Here is a 15,601-nt window from a genome sequence, read left to right on the forward strand (position 1 = left end):
CTCTTCTTCCATACGAAGGGCTTCCTCTTTACCCACAACCCCCTTTGGCTGGGGGACATCCAGCTTGAACCCATTACCACTTGATATCTGGGCCATTCTGTCAAGTGGAAGGTGCCATGAATATGATGGCTTTTAAGTCAGCGTGGCCCAAAGGGTTGAGGAACAAGGTTTTAAACACCTAAAAAAAAAAAAAAGAGACAGAAAAGCTATTTATGACAACAGGATGAGGTCAAACAGAATCAAAGCAAGGAAGAAGGAATTGAAATATTAACCTATAAAATTATTGAATAATCCTACCCATTAAGCTACAGATATCCAGGGGCCACAAGTAGTTGCATAGAATGGAGACTGTGTGCCCACCATGCTTTTTTGTATTGATCAACTCCTAGTTTCACATACGCAGAGCCAATAATTACTTATGTGTGTTTTGAAGCTAGGGGCATCAATTAGGTCACATAACTAGCCTGGGCTACATCATAGGCCTGTCACACTGACAATGAACTTGATTCACTCACTCATAGCCAGAAATCATATTTTTATACACTTCTATGTGGTGTACATTACAAATATTTGTAAATGATCATAACCAAAAATCTAAACAATATTTGCATTTTACTTTTTTCCCCCAAATCCAAACTATTTATGGCTAACCTTCCACAACAGGAAACGGCCAAGAGTATCCCACGTCTATAACATGTGAAAAACATTGCTGCAAAGAGTGCTTTGTGATTCCAAAATGACACAGCGCCTACTCAAAGCAACCATTCATCGAACGATCACAGCCCTGGGGTTAAGTGAGTTCCTTCTCTCCCCAGGCGTCACCAACCTCTCCTGAGCTTCCCCTCCCATTGTGGTGGAGAAGGCTGGCTGTGCTGGAGCTCAGTCTAGCCTAACACTATTGTGCAGCTGAGGAATTTGGCATGCTAAACAGCCCAATGGCTCTCTCTCTATCTCTCTCTCTCTTGCTTCCTCTGGCTCTGTCTGAATCTGTTAGCATTATGTTAGCACCATGGCCCAAGACTGTCTTATTCAGCTGTGCAAACCCCAGCACGCAGTGACAATGTGGCTGCAGTCACTGAGCAAATGACTTAGATAGGTTGGTGCCAACTTTACCAAGAAAACAGCTCGGAGACATTAAATGCATGAAAAGTGTCACAATCTTTTGGTCCATGCTGCCACTGATGTCATAACTCCCTGCAGACATGCCAGACGATTTAGATATAACTGATTTTGCACTGAATAAGAGTGTAGAATGCAGCTTAGTGTTTGTTTATGAAGTCATAAATCAAAAAGGTCTGAGCATGTTAACTGCTAGCACACTGGGCGCGATCACTAAATAGTAGCTACTTCCTGATTCTGAATGTAAACACTAGCTTAATCTGAGAAAGTATGTTCAAAAATGCTATTCTGGTTTACTTAACTGTTTTGCACTGCAGACTGAGCCGATGAACCCAACATAGGGAAAAGACTAAGGAAAATAAAGAATAGATTAACCTAATTTCTTTTACTAGAATGATCCAACACTACACTGATGCTACACTATAAGAATTATAACAACGACTGCATTCAGGATATGCTGAATTAAGATAGGAATGTGCGTTATCATTAAACATACAAGGGGAAAAAAAGATTCTAGAGAAGAAGCCAAGAAAGAAAAAAAACCAACTAGAGCCAAGTCAAGCACTGCAAATTGTGCCATCTCTCTGTGGCAACTGATGGCAGATACGAGGATGTGCTTAACCTTAATTCAACATCTGAGCATTACTTCACTACTGCTAAATTATTCAGAAGAGAATCAGTTTGCTGAGTCACATCCAGTAAAAAATATTGCTTAATTGAAAAGGTTTATGGACAAAAATCCACAGTAAGAACTTCTGGAAATTGTGATTTCAGAAAGCCTCAATCATGATTTTAACTGCTTCCTTAATTTTAATTTACCTTTTAAGAAGCTTTATTTGTCACTATTATCTGCATTTATATTGTTTATTAGCTTGTTTTCATGGAAGTAGATTTACATACTGAGATATACACATTTATCAGTTTAAAAAAAAGTTGTATTGTTTTGAGCAACATTTGGCTGCACAACATAGCACCATGAGGTTAAACTCACACTTTGAGTTCAGCCCTAATGAGTGACAGGCAGTCTACGCAATAACTAAGAAAAAGTGCAGGAGTAAGCAACACATTGTGGAGCTGTTCAAAGTTCAAGTTGTTTTTAAATAGTAAAATAAGTAACAAGTTTTTATTTTCTGTTTTCGGTACTAGTCACTTTATTGCCAAGGCAGTAATCCAAGCCTGTAAACTAAAACAAAAGCTGACAGGATTATGCTGTATAACCAGGTGTTAAACTTCTAACTAGTTCTATTCTATGCCATCTCTATGCTTTGGGTGCAAATAATGTACTTTGCACATCATACCATGTATTTTAAAGCTTAAGTTACTTACTATTTTGCAGACTTAAAAATATAAAAAGCCAACCATTTTGATCTCATTATATAATATTATAAGAAGTATATACATTAATATATACTTTTTTATATAATTATTGGTTTAATATTGGGTACTTTGAGTATATTTTCATAGTTAAACTTTCTATTAGGATTTCTACATTGTATATTAAACGATTTATTTTATAGCACCTATTTAAAATTTCTGGAAGCGCCCCTGCTCCACAGGCAGTTCATATTCAGTTTGAATTGATGATATGTTCAAAGAAGGTATGACCCTCAATTGATAATCGTCTTATAAGACCAGAGTGCTGAGTAGTTTTTCTGATTGACTATTAAGATCGTGTTGTCGTAATGCCCCGGCTCATCTTTTTGGGAATAACTTCAAGGAAGACACAGTTTGGTCCCATCCCCCGTGTTTGTAGCTCAGATCTGTTGTTAGAAGCTTAGCTCTGTGGCTAGCCAAGAAATGTAGTATTACGTAACACTTAGAAAAAGATTGTAAATACGACGCGTTTGATAAAGCATGATCTGTACGTTAACAGAACAATATCGAGCAATTTCTTGCGTTAACAAACACACATATATTATTTACAGCTTATTTTAACAGCTAGCTAACACGTCTGCTGATGCTCACCTGACACCAACATGATGTGTACTGTCAATAAATCACGAACATTTAGTATTTTCCCATTGTATACATCTTAAAATAAAAGCCAGCTTGTGATAAACAAGCGAGAACAGTGACTTTTAACCAATAATAACAAACTTCTCTTGCAAACATCCGGTTAGCTCGGTTTAACTCCACTCCTTGATACTTTTAATGGCTGTTTTATTAGTTGTTTTTTTTAACTATAACTTTTGCCTGTGCTGGATGCTAAGTTAGCCGCTAAACCTGCTAAATGCGCGAACACAACAACCAAAAAGAAAGGAATTGAGAGTAAACATAAAACACATTTGAATTTAGCCATACAAGGACAACTTACAGGACTGTTCCGTGAAGACAATGATTTAATATTTTAAAAGTAACCGGGCAACTGCAATGGTCCTGCCAAGTACCCACAGCAATGAAGAAATGCTGATTTCCTCAAACGGGAAACGGTCGAACGCGACTCAGACACTCTGACTGCAGGCGACCACAAGATCAAACTTTTACAGGCAGACATGGGCCGTAAAAAGCTTTATTCCTCACCTTTTAGCGGTGCGGCGTTTGGAGCCATTTTTCCTGCAGCTGCATTTTTCCATCCACTTGCACAGAGGGAACGTCAGTTCCTGTTGAGGTCGTTGGTGGAGTTTTGGTTGGACACAGTTGGGTAGCTTTTCTGCCTGGCTGGGTCTCGTTTTCATTTTGTTTAAACGCGACAACAGCACCACTGTGTGGACTAAAGTGGTCGGTGTCGAAAGATTTTCATATTTCTATTATTTATAGAAATTCTATCATTTCTGAGGGTGCTTTGGGGGTCTTTTAAATGAACTGGAACGTGTGAGACCAAGAACAAGGCATTGAGGGCACAGTAAATCAGGATAATTGACCAGAAACAAAAAGAGTTTAGAAAAGTAATAAAGAAAACATTGGGTACAATTTTCCAGATGTCAAAATAGGATCTATCTTGTGGTAATAGTGACCTTTAGCAAATAATAACAGTTGTCTTGCAAACTAACTCAGTACTGGCCAGTAACTGTTTATAACTGTTTTTTCACATTTGCACAGTTATGCTCCAGACCATAATAAAAACATAGTACTTGAAATCTGGTTCTGATTAAGAATGACATTTATTTTGCATTAAAAAAGCTGTTTTTCAAAGTTAAACAAGTATTCAGATACTTTAATTAAGTAAAGGTTTGGAATTTATAAAGTTCCTAAGTAAAAAATACATTATGCAGACTCATATACATTATGTTATTGGATCATAACTATTATATATAACTTTTCTACTCTGCTTGAGCCTTCAAAGTGCTTTATAATACCTGCCTTAATCATACAAGCACCTATTTTCTACACCAAAGTGCTTACTACCCAACACTCATACTTTAATAATACATCTGCTGGGAGCAACTTGGGGTTCAGTATCCTGCCAAAGATACTTAGGTATGCTGACAGGAGCCGCCAGCCTTCCGATAACTACATGACCTACTGTACCTCCTGGCCACAATACTTTAGCAATGCACTTTAAGAAAGTTATATTCTGTGGTGCATGAACACTTGAGATTTTTTTTAGTTCAGTTCATAACAGCTGTTTTAAGATTAAGGTCTTATTGTATAAGAGAGACAACAATCAGATCATCTATGAGCAAGTGCTTGGCAAAGGTGGAGAGAAAGAACTACCATTTGACAGGAAAAGAGTGCCATGAGAACCAGACTAAGGGAGTAAGTAGCCTTTTAGAAAATGAGGGAAATGAAGAGCCAAAAGAGGAGCATAGCAGGAACACAAACAACAAACAGAGCAAAACACAAGCTTTGAAAACGTTTGTTGTTGCTGATTTCTGTTAATTCACATCCTGGCCTGTTGTCCTATTGTTACCCAACAAATTGTTTTTAAAGACATTTTTAATACCTTTTTATGTGTAATTCAATGCAATTCTTATTTAATACAGTAAAAGTCAAGTAAAGCACACCTTTAATTAATTCATTTTGTGTTCTTATTGTCTCAATGCATGGGATGGCTGAAGCTCAGGAGATAAAGCAGGTTCTCCACTATTCAGAAGGTTGGGGGTTTGATTCCTGGTTGCTCCAGTCTGCATCTATCAGAGTATGAATGTATGCAAATGCTAGATAGAAAGCACTTAAGCATAGGAAGAAGTGAATGTTAATGTAGAGTATACATGAATGTGTATATACTCCCTGACTAATGTTTGTTTAATGTCCCTTAGCAAGTTTCACTTTTATGAGGTGCTTTTGGTAGCTATCAACAGGCTTCTGGCATAATTCTGGCTGGATATCTGAGCACTCTTCTTGGCAGATAATAGTGGCATTCCACATCTAGCACTGGGAAATGAGCTTCAGTGATTTATCATCATAACACATTCGTTTTACTAACCACCTTGGCCAGTGTGTTTTATGTAGAGAAGATCAACAGTTCAAGGTTTTATTGCTTCGTTTCCTAAAGGAGTGGTTTGAATAAATGTTTATTTGGTAATTTTTGGTACATTTGCTTTTCTGTAAAAGTAACCATAGGCCACTGACATAAGTACACGTTATTCAGATATGTCACCATCACTTTGCAAAGGTCTGTAAGAAAACCCAACTATCACCCATAAATGAATAGAAATTGGTAAGGATTTTCAGGTTTCAACCCTGGAACCACCAAGTGTTAAGCCTGCCATGAACTGGAAACTGCTGGAAGACCAGCATCACTATCCAAACAGCATCACTGATCCATCTTCAATATCCATGAAGATGGATTACCCTCCTAATCGGATGCTGACCAAAAAAGAAGCCCCTGCTCCAAAATCAACACCTACTTTTAAAATGAAAATTTTAGCTGGCCACATGAACACCCCAAATGCTTTCTCAAGAAAAGTTTTATGTTCAAATAAGACAAAGCTTAAGCTATTTGGCTATGATGACAAGAAATATGTTTAGAGGAGCACAAGTGAAGATTCTAGCCTAAAAGACTGTACCAGTTGTCAGGCATGGTGGGGGTAGCATCATGCTACGGGTCTTAATTGGTTGTAGTGGTACTGGTACATTGCACAAAGTGGTGGAATAATGAAGGAGGAGAACTACCTCCAAATTCTTCATCTTCACCTCAGATCAACAGCTAGATAGTTGGACATGTAAACATTGATAAAGTAGGCTAACATTAACCATTTGAAATGGTCTTCCCAAAGCCTAAAATTCAACCTCTTGAAAAATTGAGGACATGGATCCATGCCAGGAAACCAACCAATTTAAATGAACTGCCAATTCTGCCAGAAGGTTGTTGATGGGTACCAAAAGTGCCTGGTCGAGCTGTAGCTAGCAGACAGCCAAATATTAGTGGGGGTGTACGTATACTTTTCACCCTGTGAGGATTAAAGAAAATGCTAAATAAATTCAGACTTGATTAATGCATAAAATGCATTTAATTTTTACAAGATACATTTGAATATTAAATGAAGAATCGTGTTTTGGTTTACTTTACTGTTCCAGTAAGTAATTTCTTACTGTGAACTACAATTCACTCTTTACTCAAATTATTATTATCTACTCTTACTACTTTTTATTAGTAAAAGTAGCAGTAGTAGTAGAAGTACTTCAGCTGCTTCTCTTAGGGATCATCATTCAACAGATCGTTTACTTTCAACTCACACTAACACTGACCCGCTGCATGTCCTCCTTCACTACATCCGTGAACCTTCTGTGTGCTTTTTCCACTTTTCCTTGCTTGGCAGATCCATATTCAGTATCCCTTCCCACTATGTCCACTAACCCTCCTCTGCACCTGTCCAAACCATGACTGATTGATTTTGTCTTCAAACTGCTCAAGCTAATCTGTGCCTCTGATGTACTAATTTCTAATCTTGGCCTTTCTTAACATCTTCTGCTCTTCTACTTTCCAAATCTCCAAATCATACATCATAGCAGGTGCCACTACCATCTTGTTAACTTTCAGTTTCCCTCTTGTATTTCCCTCTTCAGACTATTATTTAGACTTGTCCACCTTCACTACCTCTTTTTTGCAGCTTCACTTTTCCATCTGTCTCTCTTTAATTTACACAGGTATATCTAGCTTTTACTGACTTTCATGTCTCATCTCTCCAGTACATACATTCATCTCTCCAGACTCTCTTTCACTTGCTCCTTACTATCACTAGAGATCACAATGTCATCTGCACACATGATCGTCTGTGGAAACTCTTGCCTGACCTCATCTGACAGCCTGTCCATTACAATCACAAACAAGAAGTAGTTCTGAGCAGATGCAACCCCACCCCCCCTTGAACCCATCTGTCACTCCTACCTCACACCTCACCTCTGTGCTGCTGTCCTCATGTATGCCCTGCACCACCCTCACCACTTCTTTGCTACTGCTGACTTCCTCATGCAGTACCACAGTTCCTCTCCTGGCACCTATGCTTTCCCTGCATCCACAAAGAAACAGTAAAACTCCTTCTGACCTTCCCTAGACTTCTTTATCAACACTCTCAGAGCAAACAACTGTGGTTCTCTTTCTTGGTTTGAAGCCGGCTGCTCGTTGATCATCACCTTTCTTCTCAACCTAGCTTCAACAACTGTTCCCCATAGCTTCATGGCTCAGCAGCTCTACCACTCTGTAGTTACTACAGCTCTGCGCATCACCCTTGTTCTTGAAAACTGTTACCAGTATACTTATTCTCCATTCCTCAAGCATCCTCTCCGACTCTAAGATTATTTTAAACTGCTCTCTCTCCCCAAAGCCTTGACCCTTCACAGGTATGTCATTTGGAGCAAATGGCTTTCCACTCTTCATCCTTGCATAGCTCCCCTCATTTCCTCCTTACTAATCCTCTGCACTTTCTCTCATTTTCTTCATTCATCACCTTCTCACAATAATCCTTCCATCTTCTCAGCACACTCTCTTCACTCATTAGTACATTTCCATCTCTATCCTTAATCACTATAACCTCTCTCTCTCTGTCTGTGCTTTTCTCCTTCCTTATTGTTCAGCCTCACATACAAATCACAATAAGAGTTTTCATTCGCTTTTGCCACCTCTCTTATTGTGGAACACTTTCTTAAACTCACTTTCTCATTTTTCTTGCCAGCTTTTTGCTGAAAAATAAATAAATAAATAAATAAATAAATAAATAAATAATAGTTGACTTAATATAATATTTAAATGCAGGGCGTTTAAGAGTTTTTCTACGCAGTTTCATTGCTTTTTTGGCCATCGTTTTAATAACAATAATTATTCTTCTATCGCTATAAGGCTTCCTGCTATGTTTTCGAACGAGTGTATTCAGCTCTATGTTGGTCTGCAGCATGTCCAAGTGTAATCTATATTTAATTAGAATATCTAAATGAAATATAAGATGAAATAAAAAAAATTATGTTGTGTATCCCTACGCCGTCTGGACTATGGGCTATTAAAGTATTAAATATCATTGTTAAACAGTTTTATAATATGAGTAGTGTTGGTCTATCCAGTGTTGCACACTAACTCCGCCCTCGTCTGGGGTTGACCGAACGCCACGTACAGTTTGGCTCAACGCATCTTAAGCCAACGGGGGGCGGTTGTTGATACACTATGAGTGACAGGTGTATTGACCAATCGCCTCTCAACGCGACTGTTTTGTGAAAGAAAGTATACTTTCTCAGGCCAATAAGAGAAGCCAGAGGCGGTGCGTTGCCATGGTGAACACAACCTTTTTATAGGTTGTAGCCAAGGGAGGCTTGTATTGGTGGTTAACAGATGACCGCTGTAAACAAGCTCCGGTGAAGCTCAGGCACTTTGAGGAACACTAAACCGTGAAAGCCAGGTGAAGAATAAAAAAAGAGGAGAGCAAAATAAGCTCCACGTTACAAGTAAGTATTATTTCACGCGAGGTGACGTTTACTAACGCTGTTCTCTCTGTCTGCTGAGGCTTAGTTTAGAGCATTTTCTACATCCATGTAGATAATGAATTAGCTGGCATCCTCACTGCATGATCCCTACTGAACAACATGTTCCTTAAACTACACACTCAGTCTGATTTTTTTCACTGTGACTAACAGATTCACAGCGTTCAACTTAGAAATCTCTAAGAAAATATTCTAAAGTAAGCCACCAAACACGTGTGCTGCATGGGCCCTTTCTTATGGGAATTGCTTTTCAGATTAAGAGTTATTTGCATAACCTTATCAGTGTTCTGTCTCTATTTGAAGTGTTGATTTGCACCACTTTTAAAATTATATATATATATATATATATTATATAAAGATAAGGCAAGTGGTCATTTTGTTCTGACTGCAAGCTTTCTAAAAGATGCACGATCTTCACCTAACCTGAAACTAAGTCCTATCTTTTTTTCTTATCTATTTTATGTATGCTTTGCCTGACCAGATGGTGAGAAGTAAAGCCTCGGCCCGTTGTGGCCTTGTTCTGCTCAGTTTGTGGCTGTGTATCCAGTCAGTGCCTATCAGTGTGGACAAGACCAAAGAAAAGGCTAAAGAGGAGGAACTGGGTCCACCCGAGAGTGCTGTGAGTCACACGGGCAGTGTGAAATAAAGGGATATCCTATTAAAATGGGGTCTTACAGCTAAGTAGATAAAGCTCAGGGTGATCCAGACATGAAGTCAGCTGTTTCAGACACCTTTCAGAAATGATTACTGGCTAAAGATTGATTGAAAAACAAACAAGAGCAGTGTCTGTTAAATTAGGTGTAACTGTTCATTAGAAGAATTAATTGACTGGGAAAAAATACCCATAATCGGACTGAATAATGTTATGCATTAACCAGCTAAATGTGGTCTATTTCTCAGGACACTGGGCTGCACTACGACCGCTACCTCAGGGAGGTCATTGAGTATCTTGAGAAGGACCCCCACTTTAGAGAAAAGCTTAAAAATGCCAATATGGATGACATCAAGGTGCACACTTTCAAAAACAGCCCAATATTTTGTAAGCTGGTTGTTGACGTGGACATTTTTTATTGAACTATGGTATGTTGACTGTCTGCTTGCAGCAAGGCAAACTTTCCAAAGAGCTGAACTTTGTTCAGCACAATTTTCGGACCAAGCTGGATGAGCTAAAGAGGGAGGAGATGAACAGGCTGCGAATGCTCATAAAAGCTAAACACGACATCAAGGAAGGAAATGGTAAGTATCTTAAAGAAAGGGAAAAAAAATGATGTGTCACTGAGAAACTTGAACTTGAAACTTCATAAGTTTGCACAACAACATCCGCAGTTTAAGTCAGTCCATTAGTTGTGTCATTGAATGCAGAACTTAACTCTTGAAAGAAAATTATTATCCAAATGTAAATTTTGATCATTAATAGAGTAAGCTGTATAAATGTTCATACAGAATAGATTAACACAAGTGTAGGTAGAGAAAAGAAGTAAAGATAGAAGTCATAGGTCAATTTCTTAAAAAACAAACAAAAACAAAAATGCGTTGATATTCATGTAATCCTTTAACGCTTTCTAGAATAAATGTATTAAGTTTTGGTACAAAATGTGTTTGTAAATCCCAGCGGAAACGAATAACCATGACACAACTCCAAAAAAACCAAGTGTCGTTGTTTTACAGTTGAGTAAATCTAATCATTATTCCTTTTCTTGCAGGCCAAACAGTGGACCACCAGGCCCTGCTGAAACAGTTTGAGCACCTGAACCACAAGAATCCACACACTTTCGAGGTGGATGACCTGGACCGTCTCATCAAATCGGTACACATACACCTAGTCATTAGCGCAACTACTTGAAGGTTAATACTGACCCTGTTTCTCTGCACTGGTATAGCACAGTCACATTTATAATGACAGTTGCTCATGCAGAAATATTGCCATACTTAGCATAGCGTATAGGGAATTTCAGTGAGGGATGTTTAACTAGTCTGGCTTTTTTTTTTTTTTTAATTTTAGATGTAATAAGTTGGAGGCATTCACAGCTTTGTTCCCTTTGTTGGAGAGTGCTGACTCATTAGAGGTAAATGTGTAAGTTTTGCGAGACCAACATGTTTCCTGTGTGTGAAATGAGTATAAAAGAATAGAATGGGGAGGTCGGTTTAATGAGTTTGCATGCCTCTGTAGTTTTACAACAAAGCTCCAGTCATGCAGATGTAAATCCTAAAAATATTTTATATAAGTTTTACTTTTCTGTAGCATTTAGCTTTGCTCTATAATCATTCACCTATTTTGCCTTGGTACTGCTTGAGAAATGCAAAGAATGGTGATAAATGAGCATTTGCTTTGTTTTGTATTACCATAGCATTTTCATACACTTTATGCTGAGCAAGTCCTTGCAGGGTTCTAGAATAAAGAGCCACCCAGAGGTTCTAATAAAATCAGGCCAAAATAATAATTTTAAACTCACAGATCCAGATTTTGAACTATGACAACAGTGTATTTATAGTACTCAGCAAAAGGTACAGTCACTATCAGAAATCCATCCATCCCTATATCCATATATCCATACATCCCTTTTCTTCCACTTATTCATGGTTTTGAGGGGCTGAAGCATACCACAGTTGTCATAAGGAGAGCGATAGGGTCCACCTTGAACAGGTTGCCAGTCTGTTGGCTAACACATAGTAAACAAAGAGGTACCGGGAGAACTTCAAACAGAAACACCCTCATGCTGTGAGGTGGCAGTGCTAAGCATTGCACCACTGTGGGGCATTGTCTGTTATTAAGCCCTACCAATACAAAGAGCTTTTAGATTCTAGATACACACACCAGAATACTTTTGCAATCAAACCATTTGTCCAAATTTGTTTTTTTATAAATCAACTTATTGTTACTGCAGCTCTCAGGTTTAGGAGGTCAGAGGTACTGTTTATTCATACCCAGTTAGCACTCACTAGTATTCACTAGTAAGCATGCTAGCACTAAATGGATGAATAAGTTTCACCGCATGAGCTAAACACAAAAAGCATGCTATATCTCCTGGGTTGTCTCTGCATTCAATGCTGAGTGATGCTAAGACTGTGACATGGCTAGTAATTATTCAGCTCAACAGTTTGCTTCATGGAACAACTCTGATCAGGCATCTGGATGTTGAATAGAGTCCATCTGTTTCAACGAGGTGCATAAATCTGCAGAATTAAGAGGTGAATTCCCCTTCCCAACTTTTTGTTTTTACGTCTAGGCAACTAATGACCTGGAGAACTTTGACAAGGGCCGCCATGATGAGTTCAAGCAATACGAGATGATGAAAGAGCATGAGCGACGGCAACGCCTGAAGAACTTGAATGAGGAGGATCGCAAGAAAAGAGGAACACTACGAGGAAATGAAGAAGAAACACGCCAACCACCCGAAAGTCAACCACCCTGTAAGACGCCAGCTATAAAGCAGTTCATTACGAATGCTAAGATTATAGCCCATGCGGGGGAACAAATGACATTTAAGCTGAATGATATTATTTGGAAAACATGAATGATTTTTTTTAATGATAAAATTAACTAATTTAGTTGGGCCAATTGTATTTAGATTTATATGCAAGCGATAGAATAAAGATGCTAAATAGTGCTAAATACAAAACAAGAAAAAGGAGAAACCTTGTTGTGTACCTCTGTGTGTGCAGGGCAGTGAGGACCAGCTAAAAGAGGTGTGGCAGGAGGCAGATGGTTTAGACCCAGAAGATTTTGATCCAAAAACCTTCTTCAAAATGCACGGTAACCATAGACCATACACTGAAGGTCCTTTAAGAGCAAAGAATGAATATAGCATTCAGATGTTGTCTTATTTGCTAGTGTGCCAAAACTATGAATGGTTAAAATGAGACACAGATTTCCGTTGTTTGTTTTGTGTTGCAGACAGCAACGGAGACGGCTTCTTTGATGAGAGTGAGCTTGAAGCTCTCTTTACTAAAGAGGTATATGTTTTATGTCTAACTCTGGTTCTGCATAGTCTGGGATAATGTAATCTGCAAATGAACAAGTCTCTGAGGTAAACTTTGTGCATTTCATTAAGCTGGAGAAGGTTTACAACCCAGAAAATGAAGAGGATGACATGGTTGAGATGGAGAAGAGAGACTGCGAATGAGAGAGCATGTTATGAACGAGGTGAGCCACCACAAAACCATAAAATGTACAGATCATTGTCATGTTTATTAGCATTTCTAAAGTATTGATTAGTATGTTATGAAGGCATTCGCTGTTGTCAGAATACAATCATAATGTATAATTCAAAACAAACGTGTGGCATTGCTGCCTGAAATCTAATGAATGAATTTAAACATCTGTGTGTGGAGTAGCTATTTTAGCAAGGAGCTAAAGGTCAGGGCCTTTGGGATGTATCTGGTGAGTGATTTATCTCATGACAGTTGTTGATCAAAATTGCTTCATGTATTGACATTCAGGTGGACACCAATAAAGACAGGCTTGTATCACTGAGCGAGTTCATGGCAGCCACAAAGAAGGAAGAGTTCTATGAAAAAGACGAATGGGAGGTAAGAGCTAGTAAGGTTTGGCTTCCCTCCTGGCATTTTTGTGTACAGAGTAGTATTAAAAATTAATGTGAACCCAATGTTATGTTAGTGTATTAAAATTCAATTCAATTATTCATCAATATGAGCTATGAAACTATGAGCTTAGACTTGCGTAAGTGCAACACAATAAACAGCTGTTTTCAGAAATTGCCTACAAAGGGTGAGATTCCAAATCATTAAACTCCCCAAGAGATTTAACAGCTGATATTATGTCATGAAATCAGAAATGTATATGATTTCTTATCACATCATTTATTTATGTGCCCTCTGCAGACTTTAGATCAGAACCCATTGTACACCGAAGAGGAGCTGAGAGAGTTTGAACAGCAACTGGCCAATGAGGAGAATGACATCAACAAGAAGTCAGCTGAGCTGCAGAAACAGAGAGAGGAACTTGAAAGAAAACAGGAAGAACTTGATGCTCAGAAGCTGGGGCTGAAACAGGTGAATTATCTGTCAACTATCCATAGCAGATGAAATACAATCTGAAATTAGGATTTTTCTATACAGTTGCTTGACCCTTTCTACAGATGTAAGAATCTGGCTTACACTGTGAAACGTGTACGGCCTTGCTGAATTGCACTTAAATCTTGTCTTAGAGACTTGTAGACCTGAAACATGCAGGCAATAGCAAACAAAGTCTTAAACCATTTTTATGCTCTTAACATTTTTTTTGTCCTTCTCTCGCTGCTCAGGCAATGGAGGAAATGGAAAGGGTTAAATCCCAAAGCTTAAATGCTGATGTAAAACCTGAGTATGAAATTTATGATAAATAATGCTGGAAACAACAAATCACATGATGTTAAAGGTCTCTTAATTGCACTCTACTTCCATTTTAACATTTTTTAAAATCAAGTGAAAATTAACCACCCAGTCAAAAGCCTGCATCCAGATCCACAGAACAGCCAAAACAAGTTATTTACTTGTGCATCCCCAATCAAAATACACTTAAAAAGATGCAGTGAGGGAAAAGCATTGTTATCCTTTTTAATAAGACAAGATTAAAAGCTTTTTATCATATCCTAATAATCATTTAAATACATCTCATGATTGTATGCACATATGAATCTTTGTTACAGAGCCTGCAGCTCCTCTAACTGCAGGTGAACATGCACCAGTTGTACCAGGAAACAGTCAGCCACCTCCGCCTGGTCACCAGCAGCAAGATGTACCCGTGCCTGGACATTCTTAGCAGGCCTCGCCACCCTGTGTACGATATGAGTAAGCATGCAAGTGTGCTTGTGTTTTCATGATTTCAATTTTGGGTTATTGTTTAGAATTTTCAAAACACACAGCAACACATAGGTGGGGAAAAGATCTCTTAGTGCCAATGATGCCCTTCCTTCTGCTGGTTAAATCAACTGAATGAGCCAGCCTGGAAATGTGGAGCTGCTCCAGTTTTCTATGTGGACAATCAACCCTTTTGTTTTTGTTTTTTTAATCTTGTATCACAAAAGGACTCTGTTCTCTATTGGAAGTTCTTTGGGGTGAAATGGGGAGGGCAGCTGGACTGATAACTGAATGTTTAGTTTTGTTCACACTGTAGTTTCACTGCCACTTTTTCCTTAAGGAAATCCTTTCAAAATATTATTTATTTTTATGGTAAATTGTGAATTAATTTGGAAAAAATAAATGACAGAAAAGTAAGATTAGAGCCGAAATGAAGTTTTATAGAAAAAGTGTTTCCTTCAATGTCTTTTCAAGCTGTTGTGACCTCTGGATCAGATTAGTGCAGAATAAGAGATGAAGTTAAATATATACAATATGTATTTAAATGTTATAATTTTTAATAATTGTGTTTGTGATTGTGACAATTGTATGGATTATGAAGTGGTTGCCTGGATGTCAGTACTCAGGAGTGTCTGTGAATTTGTGTTTATTTATTCTCGAACCACTGTAAATGAAATGAATGCAGTAGGTTGAAATTTGCCTTGTAAAAATCAGAATTGAACTCCAGAAGGAAGCAAAGGTAAAAAACAAGAACTTATTTTTTTTTCACTACAGACTAATAGCAAAGCAAAGATGGACACAAAATACTTTGAAGATTTGAAGTCAAATACAC

The 15,601-nt window shown here is 38.2% G+C and overlaps 1 protein-coding gene and 1 long non-coding RNA gene across 2 annotated transcripts; one reads left to right on the forward strand and one right to left on the reverse strand.

Moving 5' to 3' along the window:
- Positions 1–21: 21 nt before the first annotated feature.
- LOC146515093 (uncharacterized) lies at positions 22–3,863 on the reverse strand. The gene is made up of 2 exons (XR_014874919.1): positions 3,640–3,863; positions 22–178 (listed from the first exon to the last, which is right to left on the reverse strand). It is a non-coding gene; the product is annotated as an uncharacterized LOC146515093 (long non-coding RNA).
- A 4,913-nt stretch (positions 3,864–8,776) lies between these two features.
- Positions 8,777–15,491, forward strand: LOC146515094 (nucleobindin-2-like). Its single transcript, XM_085168963.1, is given in 16 exon segments — positions 8,777–8,934; positions 9,452–9,589; positions 9,871–9,978; positions 10,074–10,206; positions 10,674–10,777; positions 12,198–12,319; positions 12,321–12,381; positions 12,634–12,724; positions 12,866–12,924; positions 13,023–13,071; positions 13,074–13,114; positions 13,411–13,500; positions 13,813–13,983; positions 14,235–14,282; positions 14,445–14,453; positions 14,621–15,491. Coding segments are annotated over 15 exon segments (1,335 nt in total). The 5' UTR covers positions 8,777–8,934; the 3' UTR covers positions 14,732–15,491.
- The last annotated feature ends 110 nt before the right edge of the window (positions 15,492–15,601 follow it).

The sequence above is a fragment of the Neolamprologus multifasciatus genome, chromosome 7 (genome assembly GCF_963576455.1).
Source record: "Neolamprologus multifasciatus chromosome 7, fNeoMul1.2, whole genome shotgun sequence".
Lineage (NCBI taxonomy): Eukaryota > Metazoa > Chordata > Actinopteri > Cichliformes > Cichlidae > Neolamprologus > Neolamprologus multifasciatus.